Consider the following 21,592-nt stretch of genomic DNA (forward strand, 5'->3'; position numbering starts at 1 on the left):
AAGTGACGTCACTTCCGGAAATTGTGCAACCCCGCACAGTTTTGCCGGGCTACCGACGATCACGTTGTTGTCCAGACGGTGCCACAATCTGGTGCGATTTTGTAAAAAATACACCACATTTCGAACTGGTTCAAATCTCACAGGTAAAGAACCATGCCTAGAAAAAAGCAGAACCTTGACATAGTTGAGAACGTGCTGAACAACGATCAGAAAGACGATGATATTCCGGAGAAGAAGAAAGGTGGGAGGGCGAAGCAGAAAGACAAGGCCAAAATGAACGAAGACGATTCCGTTCCGGATCGCGCTGATGTAGAATCCGGAAAGGGGAAAGGGAACAAAGGCAAGAAAGGACGAGATAGACGCTCAAGCCCATCAGGTATTGTCATTTTGAACTCTGCATTTACCGACTAATATGTAAATATGTATGAAACGTTATAATTATGTCACAGTAAAGACTGTTCTAGAAATTGATAAAATGTGAACCTTCACATCACTGTTGAATATTATGTGTCATCCTCAAATTCTTGGCTGTAGCAAGTGAATCTTGCAGACATCTGGAACGTTTGGCTTTGTCCAGGCCTTGTCCCAAACAACCCTTTTTTGGGGTTCCATTCACACAAATTGGACATAGAAATCTTTTTTCCTGAATTTGATTTTAGCTCAACTGTAAGCAACGTCACAGTTGGTCTCCTGGTTCCAAGTTTGCATTAACTGGGAGAACCAGGGAAGGGTGTCCTGGTTGGAGCTGCATTCGTCTTTTGGAAGGGACGTAAAATGGGGGTCCTGTGTTAAAGAAGGTGCATGTTAAAAGGCACTACAACTACAGTACAAGTGGTACAACAGCCTCATTTATTCAGATGGGTACCTACTGGCTGTACTACAGATGAATAATAATAATAATAATAATATCAGGTGTATTTGCAGCCAGTGCCACAGGCGGGTACCCAATGTGTAGGGTAATGAGGCTGTTTAACGTGTTCGAGGCACCTCCTATAATAAGATATAATAAAAACATATAGTTTAACATGTTCTGAACGTTGCAGACTCAGCAGGCCCCCAGGAGTCGGCTGGTAAGGGAGGGAAGAAGGGGAGGGGGAAGAAGGGGCGTAACCGCAGCCCCAGCCCAGGACTGGAGGAGGAGCTGAGCCAGCTGAGGATAGAACAGGGCATGGAGCAGGGGGAGGAACAGGCAGGCCAGGTCAGGGGTTACATTGCAACGTTGTATATTATAACGCCAAAAAAGCAATTACTCAAACAACTGGATATGATTTTGGAAACGGTCAGACGTTTCAAGTAGCATCCACTACTTTTCGTCAGTGACTGTGAGCAAGATCAGTTGAACAGCAGGTTTATAACCACGAACTATGAATGGATATGCAAATAAGGAGAAGACAAATTTTTAGATAGTCCAATAGAAAGCAAATTAGACAACTCAAGACAAGGTTGAAGTAAAAGGGGACATAGTTCGTGGTTATAAACCTGCTGTTCAACTGATCTTGCTCACAGTCACTGACGAAAAGTAGTGGATGCTACTTGAAACGTCTGACCGTTTCCAAAATCATATCCAGTTGTTTGAGTAATTGCTTTTTTGGCGTATCTTATTACCTGGATGTCTAATCTTCATCGACGTGTATATTATAACGTTGTATATTATAACGTCAGTGCTGTCTCCAGGACTCATACTTCCGTCCCAGGACGGAAATTTGCTTGTGGGCACGGAAAAGAATTAAACCCTGTCCATCCCAAAAATATAAATTTCCTTACCTAAAACGGATAAGAATGTAACGTTATCTTTGTAAGCTTAGAATGACAGATTCAACATTGAAAATCAAAAACATGGGCTCCCAAACAATGAATGGGACGGAAAAAATTTAAAGCTGGAGACAGCCCTGCAACGTTATAATATGTTGTTGCTTTTATTGAAAGAAAACATCAAAAAATACAGATAAATGCACCAAGACAAAGTGGCGGCAGAGTCATGTTGAACACAGCTTACAATATTCTGATATATATTTTAACGGTTAAAAAAAGCGGTCGAACCTCAGACTGAGGACAAAGTATGAGGCTTTTCCCGGTGCGCCTGGTCAAAAATAGGTGAGCCATAGTGTAACTGCATTGCACTGCTAGCTAACAATAAAGTGTCATTATAATGGTTAGATTACAGGTAAATCGACTTACATGATCTCCAAACACATGTAGGGTCCAGCCAAGTGTTTTACACATATTTTGCTGCATCCTTCCGATGGTCAGCATTTTTATCACCTTGCTTTGTTATATGAAGATATTGAAATGCAGACCATAGTAGAAAGGCGTAGAAAATGCAGAAAGACACATGTCAAACACTGAGCCTGACCTTACATCTGCTTGGAGATCAACATAGACTGCTGTTTTAAATCTTTTATGACAAAGTTGCATGTAAGACTTTTAAAATCTGCCAAAGACTGCTGCAATGCTGTTTTGTGGATGTTATTATTATCTTCGCCGAGTACTTGTACTCGGAGAGGATTATGTTTTCGGTTGAAAAATCTGTTGGGTGGGTCTGAATGTATGTCAGGAGCATAACTCAAGAAAACTTCAATGAATCTTTATGATTTTTAGTAGGTGTGTAGTGGTTGTGTAAAGGAAGGTCAAGTTCGAAAATGGTTTACCTTGCGTTTATCAATAGTACTGCAGCGGACTTAGCATTTTTTTGTGTTTGTATGTAGGCAAAAAAAGTGACGGAAACGTTGATGGATCTTCATGATTTTTTGCAGGTGTGTAGATGTTGTGAAAACGGAGGTCAAGTTCAAAAATGGTTCTCCTGGCACTTTCCGTCGGTACTGCAGCGGGCTTTGTGTGGATGTGAATTTTCTTGTGGACAACATAACTCAAGAAGCTGTTGATGGATCCTTATGATATTTAGTGGATGGGTAGGATTTACCGAAAGGGAGGTCAAGTTCGATAATGGGCCTTCTAGCGGGTACCAAAGGTACTGCAGCAGAGCTTCAAAATTTAGGGGCATATTTTCTGAAAGTGCTATGGTCATGATTTTTGTGTGGTAGATAGTTCATGCCACAGAAAGTAAGTTCTGTAGATGTTGGCCCCCTAGCGGTTTGTTAAGAACCACAGTGGGTGTTTTTGTTTTGACATTCGGACATGAATAACTTGAGAATGGGTCGACAGATCGTCGTGATGTTTGGTATGTAGAGAGCTCGGATGGTGCTTTACATAATCAATGACTAATTATGCAAATAAGGAGCTAATTTGCATAATTAGTAAGGAAAGTTTGTTAACCCACTGCCTTTCAATGGGACATGGGACAGTGTCAGGTCATGTAAACAGATAGCCTTGCATAAACGTACATGTAGGTCAAATAAATAAACAATTCTCCAAGCAGAGGTGTGGGTCCTGCTGGTTTTTGACGCGTTCAGTTTAAGCTTTTTTGTTCAACACGGATGGCGACATAACGAAATAGGGACAAAATAGAAAGCCTGACTAGAAACACCTAAAAACGTGCCAGATTTATTCTATTCATATGTATTGACTGTACTATTTCATCATCACTTTCAACTTTCAACACTGCCATATCGAACCTTTGTGGCCCATATAATATCAACATACTCACATTTTTTCATGACCAGTTATAAGATATATCAGCACACTCTACACATATACTAGTCCTGTACCACCAAATGATTTTTAACCCTATCTTAACTGGACTCATTCGCCCAATCATAACGTCCAAATGGTATGGTGCATGATCAAATTTGCAGGGGGTGATAAGCATGTAAACATAAATCACTTTCCATAATAAGCCTTGATTATTTGGCGAAGATCATGTGTTTGTGGAACTCTAGTTTACTCTGTTAATGCTTCACTGTTTCAGCCTACAAAAAAGAAAGAGAAAAAAAATCGAGGAAAGAAGAAAGGCAAAGGGAAGGACAGTGACAGTGATGATGACATGCCCCTGAACAAGTTCTCAACCCTGGGTGTGAGCGATGAAGAAGAAGAAGAGGAAGATGAAGATGACCAACCAACAGCAACGTCAGGTGAGTTCCAGATGTATTGATTAAAACTTAACCTCATTGGCTAAAAGCTGATTTTTTAAATGTTATTTTGTTGAAGGAAATACTTTGGCCCAGTTTTTGAAAGTGAATATTTTGTTTGGTCAGGCAATCCAGGAATACAGTTCTGAAAGTTGAAATCAGCTCTATGCATTTTTGCAGGAAATGTTTTTTGAAGGAAACAAGTCAGTTTGGCAGAGTTTGTTTTTAAACATACTTTTGTCTGGTGGAATAATTCAAGAATGCTGTTTTGAAAGTTGAAATCAGCTGTGTGATTTTTTTTCAGGATCTGCTTTCTCTGCTCTTATGGTGGATGATTCTCCAGATGAAGAGGAAGAAGAAGAAGAAGAAGAAGAAGAAAAAGAAAAGGAAATTGTCAAAGAAGAACCCAAGAAGGAAAAGAAGGAGGAAATTGTCAAAGAAGAACCCATGAAGAAGGAAAAGAAGGAGGATGAGTCAAAAGCTACCGTAGAGGAAGAACCTGAGACTTCAAAGACCACAGGTCTAACTTTACTTCTCTATAATCTATTATTACGGTTGCGGTAAAACTTTGACTTGCATCTGTTTTTATGGAAGTCTACTATTTTTTGAGACATGTACAAATGTGTTTGCAAGGCAATTAGGGATGGCAAGCTTCTCCCCTTTACCCATACTGCTTTGCATTTCTTCCAGTCCCACAGACAAAAATAGGTGCACTTAGGATGTATGACAACACCACATTGTGTTTATATTGTGAATCACATAAACACAGACAATCAAACAGAAAGACGCACAGACAGACAGACACACAGGCACACAGACAGACACACAGACCAACAATGAGTGAAGAAAAACTCACTCAAAGCTTTGAAACTAAAGACAAAGAATTTTTCCAGGAGGTGGTGACACCACACAGGAAACACAAAACAACCCTACCCCTTCTGAACCTGATCCAGAAAAGAAATCAGGGAAAAAAGACAAGAAAGACAAGAAGAAGAAGAAGAAAGACAAGTTTTCTTGGTTAGACGAGGACGGTGGAACAGATTTCCTAGACAACAAGGTACATTGTCATCATCATTTCATGTTTATTTGAATTGTTATGTCATCAGTGAATCCCATCAGTGAGTTATACTTGAATTGATAGAAGCAATGATCGTCAGAGTTGTTGTAATCAGAAAAGATTAGAGTATCTCTTTTCTTTAAAATCTCCAAAGCCTGCTGAACAAGAAAAAACAGAAGACAAGAAAGAAACCAAGAAGAAAGGAAAGACAGAAAGCCCTCCTCCTGAAGAAGAAGAAGAGGTGTACGACATGTTGGGGGAGGAGGGTCTGCAACAGGAGGCTGAAGGTACGTTTTTTAATGTTAATTCAATGTTAGTCTATTACTTTATGGTGATGGTGATGAGGATATGATCTTGTTTGTTCACTCCAAATGACAGTTACTCAAGCAGTTGGATAAGATTTTGAAACAGACGTTTTAGACAGCATCTGTCGTCACTGACAGAGGACAGTCTGAAACGTCTGACTAGTTCAAAATTTTATCCAGTTGCTTGAGTAACTGTCATTTGCCGTATCTTATTACCTGGCAGTCTATCATGCATCGACATATTTTGTTTGTTTGTTTTGCAAAACCCGTAAACAACCTTTAGGCGTAACACACCAGTTTTGTACTGTCCGTAGAAGCTGCGTAAGACAGGACTGTAAGATTTGATCCACTCATGCTGGGAACAACCTCTTCTCAATAAGTGTTATGAGGTCTTTGACACGCTCAAGGTGTGGCTCTCCTCATACATGGGATCTCTGGCTTTATGTCCCATCTGAGAGAATATTTTCAGTCGAGACAGGAAATAGGTGTAAAGTGATTTTCCTAAGAGTACAACATTGGGACCTTTTAGGGATTCAAACTCAGAAACTTTGGATCTAGATAACCCTAACAACAATACCATGTTGTTACCTTTTTCATTTTTGATTAGGTATATCTGCAATATGCCAAATTTGTGATGATAACTTTTCATTCTTTTTCTTCTTCCAGAAGACAAACAGGAAGACCTCCAGAAGCTGAGCAGAAAAGATCGGAAAAAGTTGATGAAAAAAGTGGGTGAAAGTATATCAATAACATTAGTATTTACACTGTGCTTTCATGAACCTGATAAAGTATAATAAACCATACCAAAGTATGCAGAATTATTTGTTCACCTTTTAAAGAATAAACATGTTTTTAATATCTCTATACACCATACAAAAATGCCAATATTATGTTGGAATCTCACATTTTCTTGGCGGTTTTGTTTCCATAGCAACAATTTGAAAAGAAGTATGAGGAGATGATAGAACGAGAGTCAGCTGACCTAGGTCAGTTCACCCTGTCACAACAGCAGACAACCGCCAAGGGAGCCGCTTTGGAGAACGTACAAGATATCAAGGTAAACAAACATGTAACATCTATTAACATAATTCCACCAGGGTACGTAATTCCGCCTCCCTGAAAAAGTACGTCCAAACAAATCTCTAACCCAACGTCCCCCAGTATAATGCACTCTTGTATATCTAATCTGTGCCTGAAAAGATACATCCAAACAGATCTCCAACCCAACGTCCCCCAGTAATCAGTATGATGAACTCCTGTATATCTTAACTGTTCTGCACTAGAGATCTCTCAAACTCACTGTCAAAGTTGGCGGATTTATTTAACCCAGCGGATTAATGTTAGTGGAGGTTACACTTAAGTTCTCTTGTCTTAATATGTGCTGATTTTGCTAAAATTCTGCTATGGTGGTTTTTAAAACTGTGCATAACATGCTGTTTTTATCTATTACTAGATAGTTGGTGATGTGTTCAATTTTCCTGTTGTTTTTCTTAGATTGACAACTTCTCCATCTCAGCCAAGGGGAAGGTCCTTTTTGAAAATGCTCAGCTGCACATCACAGCAGGGAGGAGATATGGGCTGGTCGGTCCTAATGGGTGAGTGTCACTGTACACACAGTACAATAATAACATGTAAGCTTTATTGTACATTCATGCCCTATCGGGCTAAGTACAGGCGTACAGATATAAAAGTCGTGGTAAATTACATATCATGAGACTAACAGGACTTCTACTACTTATCTGAAACACTGGTCTAAAACTACTCTATATTATAGGTTTGGCTTCTTCTCGTCCATCTTTGTGATGTTAAAGAACAATCCATACCTGCGAATTTCAAATCCATAACTGCGAATTTCTTGGTCATGAGTGTAGATCCCCAGAAAAAATTTTAACTCATGAATGTTGATGCAGGGATCGAAATACTTGTTGCATAATATTTTTTTGTGTGCCCAAAATATTGGAACTGTGCACCTTATTTTTGACTGTGGGTGCACCAGTAAACCTAGATATTTGCGTAAGGTTACTTATGTAAAGGTACATGTACCATTGTAGTATACAGCATATTCTTGACATTCAAAGAGAATTCTTTGTTGTATTACCTGTTTCAAATTTTGAAATTAGCTGTAGAATTTGGATTCATCTCAATTTTTGAAAGTTAAAACTTTGTTGGCACTTGGCAGGTTTTCCTTACTCTCCAAGCAGAGCTAGGGTTTTGGCTGTTTTTTGACGTGTTTTTAGGAGTTTTTGTCATGCCTTCTACTTTGTCATCGTTTTTGTTGTGTCGCAAACCCAAGCTCTGCAGGCAGACGGAAGCTTCAATGCCTAATAAACCTAATCACTCCAACACATTACAAGCGTTTCACAAGTTAGTGCGAAGCATGCCCGGCCAGGCACGGGATTCCCTCCCCACGCGCCACAGAATTTCGGGCCCAGTTTCACCATGGACATAATCCTCGGTCTATCGGTCGTGGGCATGTTTTCAATTCATGCCATGTTCTTACGCTTCCCCTATTCGTTGGCTAACTGCAATTACTTTCGTGTGAAAATAATAGCTCAACGTGCAGCCAAAGACATCTGGAGTTTACAAAGTCTCCACGATACTCAACTACGATCCAGGCCATTTGGGCCGTCGTACCAGAAGACGATGTACAGCCCGAAATAGCCATAGATTCTCTCATTTTTAATCCCCACTGCGGAAATGCAATGCTGTAGTGGGAGGATATCGTTGAATCTCAAAAAGTCTCTAAAATACTACCCACAAATAACGCTACATACAAAACCGAATCAGGACGCCATGTTAGAAAGTCGCTTCATGTCCGTCAGCAAATGACTTGCCTATCGTGACCGAACTTCATTTACACCATCCAAAAACCATCAAAGAACAAAGCACGCAAAAATCTGTACAATCCTCTGGTGTCGTGGGGATTTTTTAGTCTCTGTTGGTAGCCAAGCACTCCGTCGCCAATTTCGCTGGTGTTGTTGAAAAGTTCCGTCCAATCTGAACACAGCTAGCGGCGGCATGTAACGTAAACAAGGTACTTTCATAATCCATTTAACGATGCCTGAGATAATGATAATAATAATTACTAGTAATGCAGTTCAAGTTAATACGTAATACATATTTATTTCATACGTCTTGTTCATGCATCATTGTATTTTTCTTGTGATGTTTCCAATGGAAATGTACGTTATGATGCTATCAATGATCATGCTGGCGTGGGATCGTGGACACCAGCCTGTCGCATGAATAGGGCAGTCAGCGGGGGACCGGCGCGGCCCGGTGAATGCGGCTCTACACTTGCCGGATGAGTGATAATCCGGGGCAGTAAAATTGTTATCACTAATGATTATCTAATGGTTCTCGGGGAGGAGTACTGTCACCTTTTTTTCAATGGAAGTAAATAGGTTTGCCCCGCCCCGAGGTCAGTGCCTGCAGAGCTTGGGTTTGCGACACAACAAAAACGATGACAAAGTAGAAGGCATGACAAAAACTCCTAAAAACACGTCAAAAAACAGCCAAAGCCCGAGCTCTGCTTGGAGAGTAGGTTTTCCTGACATTCTACTTTGTTTAATATTTATACACCCAAAGTATTTTCTGTGATAATTTTTAGGGTGCGCCTCTTCCCAAAAATGAATTTCAAGACTTGCTATTTGTCTACAGTGTGTATGCGTTTAGAATATTTCTGTGTTTACTATGTATCTTTTTCAAGACCTGATATTTGTCTACAGTGTGTATGCATTTAGAATATTTTAGTGTTTACGATACTGATGATACATGTATCTCACCCCAGCCATGGTAAGACCACCGTACTGAGACATATCTCCACGCGAGCCCTGGCCATCCCTCCCAACATCGACGTGCTGTACTGCGAACAGGAGGTGGTCGCTGACGAAACGTCCGCTGTCGACGCTGTTCTCAAATCCGACACTAAGAGACTGGAACTACTGGAACTGGTACTTCTTGTATTTCCAGTTTTAGGGATCTGCAATGATGTTGAAAAATGATGTGAAATTTTGATTACATAGTAAACATATTCTTGAATGCATGTTGTAAATAAACATGCTACCACCAAGAAAGAAGGTGTTATTGTAAGGGAAATGATAAATAACAACCTGCTGTATTGTGGCCAAGATTTAAAAAACCACACAGTTACAGCCTTAAACATTTGTGCTTTCTCTTATTCTACCCTCCAGGAAAAGACACTGTTAGCCGAGAATGAAGCAGGAAAGGAAGTCAGCGAGCAATTGAAAAAGGTACAGATGTTTAGATTGTCTCAAGGACATACTATATAATGTCCTTGATTGTCTTTATCTTTCTCTGTGAAAATTGACAAAGCAATACAACACCATTGTCTGGGACAGAATTGTGTTAATCTCTAGTCTTCTTCCGTTTTTAGTTATATGATGACCTGAAAGCTATTGGTGCAGACTCAGCTGAAGCTAGAGCAAGAAGGATCCTCTCTGTAAGTACTTGTGTTTCACCTTCTGTATTCAATGTACTAGTTCACATTTAGATTTGTACTACAGGCATACCTTTTGATATTCTGTAAAACATGTGCAGTAAAAGGTAAAAAATTTTCACATATTGTAGAGACTACTGTAAGTTCAATTAATTTCACGGGGACATAATTTTGCTGTAGTAGGAGAAATTAGGTTTTCCTGGTGTTTAGACTAAAGTTCACGGTTGAAATACTTCTATAGTACAGTAGTAATACAAAGGAAATGTATACTGTAAATACATTTTAAGTTCGTGTGGTTTGTGGTTTTAGGTTTTAATTTTGCGGTAGGGAGAAAATGGAGTGTTCGCGGTGGTTTTAAGTTTGCGTTTGAAACAATAGTAGCGCTACAGAAACACAGGCAGAAATGTTTGCCGTGGTTTAAAGTTTGCGGCAAAGAGCTTACCACGAAAACCGAAAACATAAAACCACTGCAAACCTTTCTGCATTTACAGTATTCGCAGTGTCATGATGTCGCGTTGGAGAGATCCCCATGAAAATAAAACCACTGCAAACATTTCAAGATTTACAGTATCTGTTCTTGTGTCAAAATGACTTCTAAAGATGCCTGCTTATGTGTGTATGTCCACACTACCATACAATCCCTTGTTGCACAGGGTCTTGGCTTCACTAAGGAGATGCAGGGCAGGGCCACTAAGAACTTCTCCGGAGGCTGGAGAATGCGTGTGTCGCTGGCCAGGGCCCTGTTCCTGGAGCCAACCCTGCTGCTATTGGACGAACCTACAAACCATCTGGATCTCAACGCTGTCATCTGGCTAGACAAGTAAGGCATTTATTACTGTATTATCAATTAGGCTATTTGTCATTGGCATTGGTGTTGTTTGTGTATTTTTGAACATGATAACGAAGAACAGTAAATGAATTTTTGATTTTTTTGTGGGTAAGCCAACCTTAACTGAACGCTTTGCTGCCCCGACGGCTGACTAAGCTATGGGAGAGAGTGAGTGAGTGAAGCCAGGCAAACTAATAATTCAATTTTAGAGAAGATTGTGATCCAAAAATCTTTTTAAGAATCATCACCCATTCTGTGACCATCAGCCATTGTGTAAACCCCTAGCAGTTTCCTCTTAAACATCAGAATACTGTTAAATAATGATTGCTAGATTTGTCATAGGAAAAGGAATAGAGATGATACTGTTTTGTTTCTTTTCTCCAATCCCCAGCTACCTACAGCGATGGAAAAAGACCCTCCTGGTGGTTTCTCACGACCAGAGCTTCCTGGACAACGTGTGTACTGACATCATCCATCTGGGTACGTCATGCAGACATCGGGACACTAGATAGCTGCAGTGCACACCTATATTGCCAGGCGGTGCTTTTTCGTTGTCATCACTGCTGTGACATTGCTTTTTGTACATTATGAGGTTATGATTTCAAGCAACCTCTTCAAACCTTGTAGTCATGTTAGACAAATTCTACTACATTGCTGAATAGTTTGTAAAACACTTTATTTACAATATCGAAGAAGTTGACACAGTTCAAAAATCCGTTTTTCCAGAGAACTATAGCAGAACTCGTTGCCACCAAGTATAGTAGGAGCATCCTTGCTACATAGCTTTAACCAATGCTTACACTTACAGTTATATGTGCAAGGATTAGCTGTGACAGGTTGTTCGGTGTAGAATAACCTGCTGCTACTGTGTCGCATACTGGTGTGCTACGCTGAAGGGTGGTTAGACCGACTATGCCAATGCAGTGTTTCTGTAGAGGTGAAAATGCCTGTAAATTCTGTAGTAATGCTTGCAGTACTAGGATATAACTGTTATATGTATGAGTGGTCATGATTGCTGTTGATTTTCTCCTACAGACATGTGCAAGCTGTTTTACTATAGAGGGAACTACAGTAAGTATAAGTCACCATTGGATATTCATTGTTCTTGGAACTTTCTGGATAAAGTGTTAAGGATTTCTGGTTGACTTAGTATATTCTTCACAACACAAATGATGGACACATTTTTTCCATTCTGTTGCACTTTAACATTTAGTTATGATTGTTTGTCTTTCAGCTCAATTCAAGAAAATGTACAAGCAGAAGGCAAGAGAACTGATGAAAGAGTATGAAAAACAGGTAAAGTTTCCAAGTCCCGTTCTAGACATCTCTATTAATTGATAATTAATGTATGTGTTGACCTTTCCGGTGATGAAATCGTTGAGTCGGACTATTATGGCTGACACCTTGGTGATGTCACTGTCTCTTCACACCTGAGGGCACAAGGTCTTGCTTGCACAGCAGTTTTGAAAAGCATGCTGGCTTGCTTGCAATAGCCTAGCCCCGCTCTCCTGTAGCATCAATCCTGTAACAACCCTATAAGACTTCTTTTTGCTATTTTGTTGCATTTCCCCTAAGCTGCAAGTTGCTTCTGTAAAACAATTTCTTGTCTTGTCATAATGTTTACTTAACCTTTTTTCTGCCTAGCTGTTTGCATGTTTGATGTTACTCTTTGTTCTTTGCACATTCAAGAGCAGATGTTGTAGACGTTCTATCTTTTCCGTTAACTAATGAAATTGTGTGTATACCAATGTTGTGTGTTGCAGGAAAAGAAAATCCGGGAGTTGAAAGCTTCGGGGAGGAGCAAAGTACAAGCCGTAAGTGAGCTTTAGTAATTTACATGCAGTACTGTCCATGTTGTTGTCATGTCCATGTTTCAAGTTCGCAGTTGATATCAATAACAATATACAGTATTAGTAAGACAAAGTACATGTTCGTGGTGTAACAAGTTTGTACTAAGAGCTCACTGTGAAACCCATGAACAGTAAACTGCCACGAATATTTCTTGATATACGGTACATTTAAACATTGGTTGCTTTGCAAATGTCTTCTGTAGGAGAAGAAGCAGAAAGAGATCCTGACCCGTAAGCAGGCCAAAGGAAAGCGGCGGACAGATGAGCTGGAGGACTCGGCCTCCAGTCAGACTGAACTGCTGAGGAGACCTAAGGAGTACAAAGTCAAGTTCACCTTCCCCAGCCCCCCGGAGCTTAACCCTCCCATCCTGGGACTACACTGTAAGCTGCATATCTACTTTGACTCTCTAGTTGTTCGGGTATCCATAAAGTTGCTGAGTTGTCTGTAGTACTTTAAAGCTTAGGGCACTTCAGTTGCACTTACTGTTACAGTAAGGTAGTCCTATGAAATAATAATCATCATCCACTGTTTACTTCATCTGGAAACGTCCTGTATTCAGTCTTCCTTCATCTTCCTCCACTGCACCTTGAATCTTGCAAGGTCCCTTAGCTGCTGGAGCTTTTTTTCTGTTGTAGGGGGGCCTCGCCCTCTGTGCTTCAGATATCCCTTCAGCATGCTAAGTAGATTGACTCAGTGTCTTCCTTTTGCATGCTTTGTATCTGTTGGAACCTAATATGAAATACCTAACTGTTCAAGCTTTGTTAATGATATTTTTGTCACCTAATAGTATATTCAATAATGCAAATGCAGCAACAACCTCTGAACATTTAAAGGGAGTTTATACCAGGTCCTGTTTCTGGTTTTGTACTGAGGTCTATTTTTATACACAGAATGTAATGACTCATCACTGTTTTGCTATTGCCCTGTCCTACAGCCGTCACATTTGGCTATGACAACCAGCCCTTGTTGTTCAAAGATGTGGACTTTGGTATCGACATGAACTCTAGAGGTAACACTGCTTACGTTGTATGAACTTATTGTACAGATTTCTGTGTTTGTGTTTCTTTGATTTCATAAGAGTGTTGGCATAAGCATGGTACATGTGCTCAATCATACTTTTGACAATAAGTTTATCTGACAGTTTAGAATAGAAGGAGAAAATTGTTGAGTATTTTTGTTATGTGATGTGCTATGTTTTCTTACACATCTGTTTGCTTGTAGTGTCTATAGTCGGCCCAAATGGAGTAGGAAAAAGTACCTTCCTCAAACTACTGGCAGGACAGATACCTCCATTGATTGGGGAACAAAGGAAAAACCACAGACTGGTATGTACAAAACATTCATCCCACAGCAAGAACATATTTGTCAGATTTTATAGATGACTCGAGAACAAAAGTATGAATGCTGGTGTGCTATATTGCTTGGAATGATTATGGTACTGAGGAAATGAGGCCATGTGATTGGCCATGTCACAGCCAATCAGATGGCTTAAATCCATAAAAGGTTTGATACTGTAAATGCAGAAATGTTCGCGGGGATGTTATTTCGCGGTGGGGAGAAAATGGAGTGTTCGCGGTGGTTTTGAGTTCGTACAACAGTAGCGCTATAGTCACACAATGGAACGGCATTTTGTGGTGGTTTTAAGTTTGCTGTAAAGATTTCACCGCGAAAACCCTGAATATAAAACAACCACGAACAATTCTGCATTTACAGTACTATGTTGACACCTACTTAAACCCAATATCTTTCATGGCACCACAGAAAGTAGGGTTCTACAACCAGCATTCAGCAGACCAGCTGGAGGTTGACATCAGCCCCACAGACTACCTACAGAAACACTTCAACCTACAGTACCAGGACGCCAGGAAAACCCTGGGCAGGTTCGGACTCGTCAGCTATGCCCACACTATCCCTATACGAGATCTCTCAGGTAACTGTTGGGTGTCATACCATTATGTATCTGTAAATTTGTATGAAATGGGCTAAGAAGCTTGTCAACTGCTTCCACGGCCAGTGTTCCTGTATGTTCTTTTGTTAGCACTATTTCAGCATTAACTACATTGTAGTGTACTGCATTACTTTCTATGCTTTTTCAATGGGCTACTGATGCCTCTTATTGTGTATCTGCAGTTGTACATTGCTGCTTTTTACCTGTAATTTACTGATAGCAGAGAAATAATTGAAAGACGTTCAGTTTTATATTGTGTCATAAGGACCTGAGTTGACTTGATACAAAAACACTGTATTGTTTACTTAGTGGAAGAAAGAAGAAATGTAAATATAACTCCTCTTATAAACCCTGTTTCTCTGTCCCTCCAGGTGGCCAGAAGTCCAGAGTGGTGTTTGCTGAACTTTCCTGTCGGGCACCAGATGTCATCATCCTGGTAAGACTGAAATATAGTCTCATGCTAACCTGTCTATAGTGACCACTTGAAGAAAATAGTCACAAAAGACAGGTGGCCACTAAAGACAAGGTCCTTGATGCTTTGGTCAATGGGAAAACATATCTAAGGGACCACCAAAATGTGGTCACAATAGTCAGGTGGTCCTCATGCAGAGGTGGTTACTAAAAACAGGTTTAGCTGTAACTGCTAGTGCTAATTTCATTATAAAACTACTGCTGACGTTTTTCTTCATGTGATCCATCCGGAATTGTAATACCATTGAACGAGGAATTTACAATTTTCTCTTCTTTCCCTCAGGATGAACCCACCAACAACCTTGACATCGAGTCCATCGATGCTCTGGCTGATGCCATCAATGAATATGAAGGAGGTAATGTACAGTTTCCCCTACACAGTGAAACCAAATGGTCATATTAAACCTTTCGAATGCATGAAAAAATCAATTGCTTTGATTATCTAATGGGACTTAAGAAATAAAGGTCTTGCCTACAGTGACCAAACTCTCCATTGTAACTTTCCATTGTAGGATATAGTCATGTAGAAGTCATCTAGTACTGTAAAATGCATTTAGTTAGTGTGGTTTTAATTTCGCGGTGGGGAGAAAATGGAATGTTCGCAGTGATTTTAAGTTCGCGATAATAGCAGACAAGGGGATAGGAGGGCAAAAAAATTTGTGGTGGTTAAAAGTTCGTGGCAAAGAGCTTACCACGAAAACCGCGAACATAAAACCATCACTAACATTTCTGCATTTACAGTATGCCGGTAATGTAATTGTATGTACATTGTATCTTGTCCACCCTAGGTGTTATCATAGTGAGTCACGACGAGCGACTGATCAGGGAAACAGACTGCACCCTGTGGGTGGTGGAAGAAAAGACCATTAACCAGATCGAGGGAGACTTTGACGACTACAGAACCGAGATTCTGCAGACTCTAGGAGAGGAGATCGCACACGCAGAACAGATGTAGATTACATGACTCCAACAAATGGTAATCTCCAAGCAGATCTATCGGTGGCGATAACAGTATCCAAAGGGCAAAAGCGGCCAATGATACTGCTTTTGCCCTTTGGATACTGTCATTGCCACCGATAGATCTACTTGGAGATCACAAAAACGGCACAGTTGAACTGACATTTGCACCACTTCCACGACTTGAAGACTGCACAGAAAGACAATTATGGCTGTTTCTCCAATAATGACTAATAGATACCTAGATAGATAGGTCCCTGAGAAAAATAGTAGTTGCTACTGTTTGCAATAGCAGCTCATTCAAAGTTAAGTAGCATGTTGTATCATGGAACTTTTAGAGTCTTGCATGGAGGTTTTGAGCATTGGCATCATGGGGGCTGTCATGTCAGTACCTTGATAGCAGATACCCCCATGTTAGCCTCTGACAGGTGATGCTACAAGATTCAGTCCATTATAGAACATGTGTCAAAAACATCTCAACAAGTGTTTCCCTCTGAAAACATGTTGCACCTACAATATTTGGTTCTTAGAAAGCTGTATGCCTCCATATGTGGGTCTTCCTATGTCTTTGGTGGAAGCCTGAGTTATACTGAGTAGCCATGCAGGACTGTTGAATTTGGAAGTTAAAGTCAGCCTTGTATGGGTCAGCAAGAGATGTACATTTGTTTGCATTCTTCTTTTAAGTTAGTCAGACTAACCAAATAGGGAAACCTACATACATCTAGTAAGCAATAACTTAACTACATGTAGTATAAGTTGTTTATTTGTCAATACATGTAGATGGGGGTCAGATAGAAAGATTTGCCAAAATTTGGTTTCTGATATGCTTTTACAGAAGAGGCTAATAGAATGTTTTCTGGTTTGCATTCTAAAGTTTCAACTACTTGTATTTATACAGCCACAAGGTGAGACTTTAGTTTAAGATATTCCTCTTAGATCTACCAACACAAATGCAACAGTACTGATACAGGCATGTTGCTTTTGTAGTGTAAAAAATGCGACAAGAATGACAGAATAAAGTCCAAAAATAAAGCTTTATTGATCATGACAAAGAATTGTTGAATATTTCTTGTGTGAATGAAATACAAGAAGAATCTGATAGTTAAATGCTACAGTATGGACATTAAACTATGCCCTTGATTCTTACTATCTCGACTAATATTGTTATAATCTTTATACTACAATAGGAGCCTTTAATGTAGTGTTTAGTCCTCACTACTGTCTGTGTCCCCTTCCTCTCCCAGAACAGTTGCAGTCAGTGAGCGAAGATCCTCCACAACAGAGCTCAGGGGTTCTGTAATTAGAAATAAAATGAATACTTTAGAAATTTTCTGCACCTTATTGTATAAAACACATGGTCAGGTCTACAATGTGTATATAAATTATATAATTTTTTGCAAACATGCAAACATGTTAAACATGAACAGAGCTACCAACCCTTACCAATAGGTTGCTGCTTGCCGGCAGTACCAGTCCTAGTGGTGTTTTCAGCTCCCTCTGGGTGTGTGTCTGCCACAGCTTTAGCTGCTGCTGCCCTGTGCTGCTTGTACTGACCAATCAGGCCCTCTTGTCTCAAAGTGGCCTGAGGATGGATAACAGATAAAAACTTATCTTGAAAAAAGGAAAATCCTAGAAAGGTTTTCTTATTGATTCTAACATAAGTACATGACTTCACAGAAAATTATACACTTTTTTTGCACAACACAAAAATGTGTCATTCTGTGACCTAATACTGAAAATAACTAGTGTACATGATGTATCCTACTGAAACAGAATAGAATTTACCCTCATTCTTCTAACTAACGTTAAGGTTACATTTTAAGAAAATGATGCGTGACAGTTGACAAGTTTAACACCAGCAGTGGGACAATACAAATCAAAGACTGATACATGCAGAATCCACAAAATCCTGGGAACTGAAACACAACCAAGCCTGCCTGACCATGAGAATGTTCCTGTCCCTGTCGACCTCCCGCAGCTGTTCCTGCAGCTTGTGCAGCTGTCTCTGGTAGTGCTGTTCCTGCAGGTGCAGCTGCTGCTGTCCACGCTCCTTCTCCCTGCCAGCCTGGCGCTCCGCCTGACGCAGCTGCACAACTGTCACAACAGTCGTCAAGAATACAGTAACTGTTCCACAAACCCATCATATACCCACAAACCCATCATATACGTTTCCCTAAGGGCAGCATACAGTCAAATCTGTACAAGTGACCATCTGGACACTTTTTGGTAGTCCCTTGTTAGATAACTGTCAAGAATACAGTACCTGTTCCACAAACAAGCATATGCCCAACAGGCAGCATACATGTAAAATTTCCTCTCACTGCAGGCTTGAAAATAATGTTACACCTTCTCCCTGCCAGCCTGGTGCTCTGCCTGATGCAGCTGCACGACTGTTTCAACAGTATTCATGGCTAAACTAATTAACTAAATGTTCCAAACACACAATTTTCTCCATAGGATTGAAATGCTTGTTAAAGCTTCTTGCTGAAGCAGCCATATGGCGCAGAATTTCCACTCATTGCAGGATTAGACCAGTGCAATGGCCCGGAGAGTGGGAAGGAAGTACACCAAAAACTTAAAAAATGGCACAATGTACATTTGTAGATACTTCTTTCTCTGCTTAACACTTATGAGAATGCATATGGGTTGAACACACTGACCACTACCAACAGACTAGCTTCTTACTGCAGTGACCTGTGTGAGCCAAGGTCTATAGAAATGGGCACCACCCCTAGTATGCATGTACAGTAAAAGGGAGGGAGAAGGTTAAAACTTTTAGATAAAATGAAACAGTTCTTACCTGCTTTTGTGTGTTCTCTCCTGGCATCATTGACCTTCCTCTCCATCTCTGCCAGTTGTTCCACCAGACTAGCCTGGACTTCCTTACCTCTGTCTTCAACAGCTGAGAGGGAAGAAACAACTGTCAGCCTAACAGCTTTCCAACAATGCTGCAACTCTCCAAACCCAACATATAGGATGATAGTTTACCAATCATGGTAGTCAGAATGACATGCAAACTGCTCAATTTTACAATACATGCATCATACCTCGTACAAACATGTTAGCAATTTGATGATATACCGATCCTGACTGTCCATCACAATTAGAAGTTCAACCAATGATAGCAAAATTGGCAATTAGTGGTTTGACCAATGGCAATCTGTCAAATATTTGCATTTTTATGTTGTTATTTTGCATTTCTTCATTTTGACAGAGATGAGAAATGCTATGAGATTGGTCCATTGAGTGTATCCCACCTTTCTCAGCCTCTATCTGTTGTTTAGCCAGTTGAGTTTTCAGACCATCAATAGTCTGGTTGGCCTCTTGGATGTTGTCTTCCAGTCGTGACAGCTGATCACCCAGGGACTGGCATTTCTGTATCAGAAATTGCAATGATTACATGTACATTGTTAACACATACTGATCTGAAGATTATGATTGCCTATACAGTTAAACTTGGTCTAACCACCACGTCCATAAGACGATCATCGGCTCAAGACGACCGGTTTCAGTCGGTCCCAAATTTCTCCCCATAGACACAAGCGATTTATCCAACACGACCACTTGCGTATCGCGACAGCAACCACCCTCAATCCCAACACAGTTTCTGACAGAATTCCACATTTATGATGAAAAGCCAGCAGCCAAACTCTGGATTTCATGTATCAATGACTTCTATTCCTTAATTTGCTTACAGGTACCAGTAAGAAAGGACAAGAGAGGAGACATAAATACTTAGTAAAAATTACATTGCAAAGGTTTTATCTTTCATAAAGTAAAAACTAAGAAGGGAATGTGATCACCTGTGACTTTTCCTCCATCAGGTTGTGTAGCTGCATGATCGTCTCCTGTTGTTCCTTCAGCTGACCCTCAACTGAAGAAAACATGGCAGGATACTTACACAGTTGATATTTGAAGAGGTATTGAAAGGGTCTCAAACTAGTGTTTTCATCACAGAAATGGCAACATTATAGAAACAGAAATTTTACATCACCCTGATTCTCTAGAATACTGGTGAGAGCTGTTTCTTTACTGATTTATTGTCTAAAAATTGTGATGTGGATTCTAGAGCATATACAAATGTGCCCATGGCCTGTAATTGTATCTGTATAACGGCCCTTTGGCATAACACACCAGCTTCTGTATCTGTATAGCCCTTATAACCGCCCTTTGGCATAACACACCAGCTTCAATCTGTATCTGTATAGCCAGTATAACAGCCCTTTGGCATAACACACCAGCTTCTGTATCTGTATGGCTGGTATATTACCGCCCTTTGGCATAACCCACCAGCTTCTGTATCTGTACAGTTGGTATAACCGCCCTTCTGTGTAACACACTAGCTATCTGGTCTATCACAGCCTTACATTTGTGCCTGTTTGCTGCCATCCTCTGGTCCAGTAGCTGTGAGTCCTCTCTCATCTGAGCAGCCAGCTGATCTCTCTCCCTTCTCACTCTGTCCAGCTCCTCCTGTAGCTGGGAAGGGAGCATCCTGCCAAAACACAGGCACATGGCATAATACATTTATTCAACATACTCTCAGCCATGAAATAAAGCAATCTTTCGGTATTCTAATGGTTCATCCTAATATTAAAGAGATGCTTTATTCAAGGTGATCAAATGCTTTCAGGTCAAGGACTGGCCCCTTGCTCCTCATATTGCTGTCTGCCAGGTCACATGGTCCTTGGCCACTGCCTCTACATTCTTTAAGTGAAAGTCCAGCATCATCTTTGATTTTATATTCTATAAGCACTACAATTTTGATTAAAATATATATCCCACGTCTTTAATATTGTGATAAGTGGACATGTCAAACCCTCATTGGGCTACTCATCTGGGATAACCTTACCCATCATGCTCTTGTTCTGGCTGCTCTTCCTCTTCTTTGCTCTGATTGGTTGATTCCTCTAGCTTTATCCTCCACATGGCCTCTTTACGGGCGAACAAGCCTGGAAATAAAGAAAGTACCAGAACGACCATCAGTTTGGTCAAATTTGGTAAAGATTAGGAGATGATTAAGTGCTATGATAACCTGAAAATTTCAGGATGTGTTTCTACAAATCAGAAGATATCATAAAACTGTCATGAAATTTCTAGGCCATCTTATTCTCGTCATGCATGGAATTTTTAAAAATGACAAAGATACCAGCGTTGTTCTTAAACCATCTTGCCAGTAATGATCACCTGCAAAAGCATAGCAGGCTATGATGTAACCAACTGTTCACAAGGGTCAATGACAACCATTTCTGTCACAAGACTGCAAAATTTTGTACATGCACAACACATCCACAGCTGTGCCAAGAACACCTTCACTTTGCTATGAGTGACAGTAAGCCTATCGAATGTGACTGAGTTGTAGTAATTCCTTATTTCATACCTTGTAGCATGTCCAGTCTTCCAACAGCAAAGTTCAGCCTCTGGGAAAAACTGGTCAGTTTGGAGCCTCCAGCTTGTAACTTATCCTCCAGGGCTGAAAATGCCTCAAATGTCCTGTCACAGGGACGGAACTTCAAGTTAACATTCTGATAGAAACCAGTTGTTCTCATCAATTCAGTCTGTCAGTTTTCCAGTATAATCCAATTGAAACAGTGTGGTTCAAGCACCTTTTAGCCTTGTGGTAAGTGCATTGGGTTTGTGTACATGTGCTGGTGGCCTGGGTTTGATTCCCAGGATCCCGGGTGGTTCAAGCG

General features: G+C 40.4%; 2 protein-coding genes across 2 annotated transcripts; one reads left to right on the forward strand and one right to left on the reverse strand.

The window, feature by feature from the left end:
• The first annotated feature begins 14 nt into the window (after positions 1–14).
• Positions 15–16,944, forward strand: LOC136442464 (ATP-binding cassette sub-family F member 1-like). Its single transcript, XM_066439337.1, has 24 exons — positions 15–376; positions 1,044–1,198; positions 3,866–4,028; positions 4,330–4,545; positions 4,919–5,082; positions 5,237–5,369; positions 6,054–6,115; positions 6,319–6,444; positions 6,882–6,982; positions 9,178–9,340; positions 9,581–9,640; positions 9,784–9,849; positions 10,500–10,666; positions 11,067–11,155; positions 11,711–11,746; positions 11,910–11,971; positions 12,439–12,489; positions 12,729–12,906; positions 13,461–13,535; positions 13,748–13,851; positions 14,288–14,456; positions 14,846–14,910; positions 15,229–15,301; positions 15,734–16,944. The coding sequence occupies exons 1-24, from the start codon at positions 154–156 to the stop codon at positions 15,898–15,900; spliced, it is 2,868 nt and encodes a 955-aa protein (XP_066295434.1). The 5' UTR covers positions 15–153; the 3' UTR covers positions 15,901–16,944.
• A 9-nt stretch (positions 16,945–16,953) lies between these two features.
• Positions 16,954–21,448, reverse strand: LOC136442104 (coiled-coil alpha-helical rod protein 1-like). The gene is made up of 9 exons (XM_066438730.1): positions 21,280–21,448; positions 20,752–20,851; positions 20,270–20,394; positions 19,706–19,776; positions 19,160–19,277; positions 18,703–18,804; positions 17,845–17,996; positions 17,346–17,484; positions 16,954–17,196 (listed from the first exon to the last, which is right to left on the reverse strand). Exons 1-9 carry the CDS (start codon positions 21,446–21,448, stop codon positions 17,108–17,110), a joined length of 1,065 nt encoding a protein of 354 aa, XP_066294827.1. The 3' UTR covers positions 16,954–17,107.
• Between the last annotated feature and the right edge of the window lie 144 nt (positions 21,449–21,592).

The sequence above is a fragment of the Branchiostoma lanceolatum genome, chromosome 9, assembly GCF_035083965.1.
Source record: "Branchiostoma lanceolatum isolate klBraLanc5 chromosome 9, klBraLanc5.hap2, whole genome shotgun sequence".
Lineage (NCBI taxonomy): Eukaryota > Metazoa > Chordata > Leptocardii > Amphioxiformes > Branchiostomatidae > Branchiostoma > Branchiostoma lanceolatum.

Excerpts from the sequence above, each read along its gene's own strand:
- LOC136442464 (XM_066439337.1), top strand. The coding sequence starts at position 154 with ATGCCTAGAAAAAAGCAGAACCTTGACATAGTTGAGAACGTGCTGAAC. Across the intron at positions 11,972-12,438 it reads TGAAAGAGTATGAAAAACAG|GAAAAGAAAATCCGGGAGTT; the intron begins GTAAAGTTTCCA and ends TGTGTGTTGCAG. Across the intron at positions 13,536-13,747 it reads TATCGACATGAACTCTAGAG|TGTCTATAGTCGGCCCAAAT; the intron begins GTAACACTGCTT and ends GTTTGCTTGTAG.
- LOC136442104 (XM_066438730.1), bottom strand. The coding sequence starts at position 21,448 with ATGAGAACAACTGGTTTCTATCAGAATGTTAACTTGAAGTTCCGTCCC. Across the intron at positions 17,485-17,844 it reads GGGACAGGAACATTCTCATG|GCCACTTTGAGACAAGAGGG; the intron begins GTCAGGCAGGCT and ends ATCCATCCTCAG. Across the intron at positions 17,197-17,345 it reads CGGCAAGCAGCAACCTATTG|AACCCCTGAGCTCTGTTGTG; the intron begins GTAAGGGTTGGT and ends TTCTAATTACAG.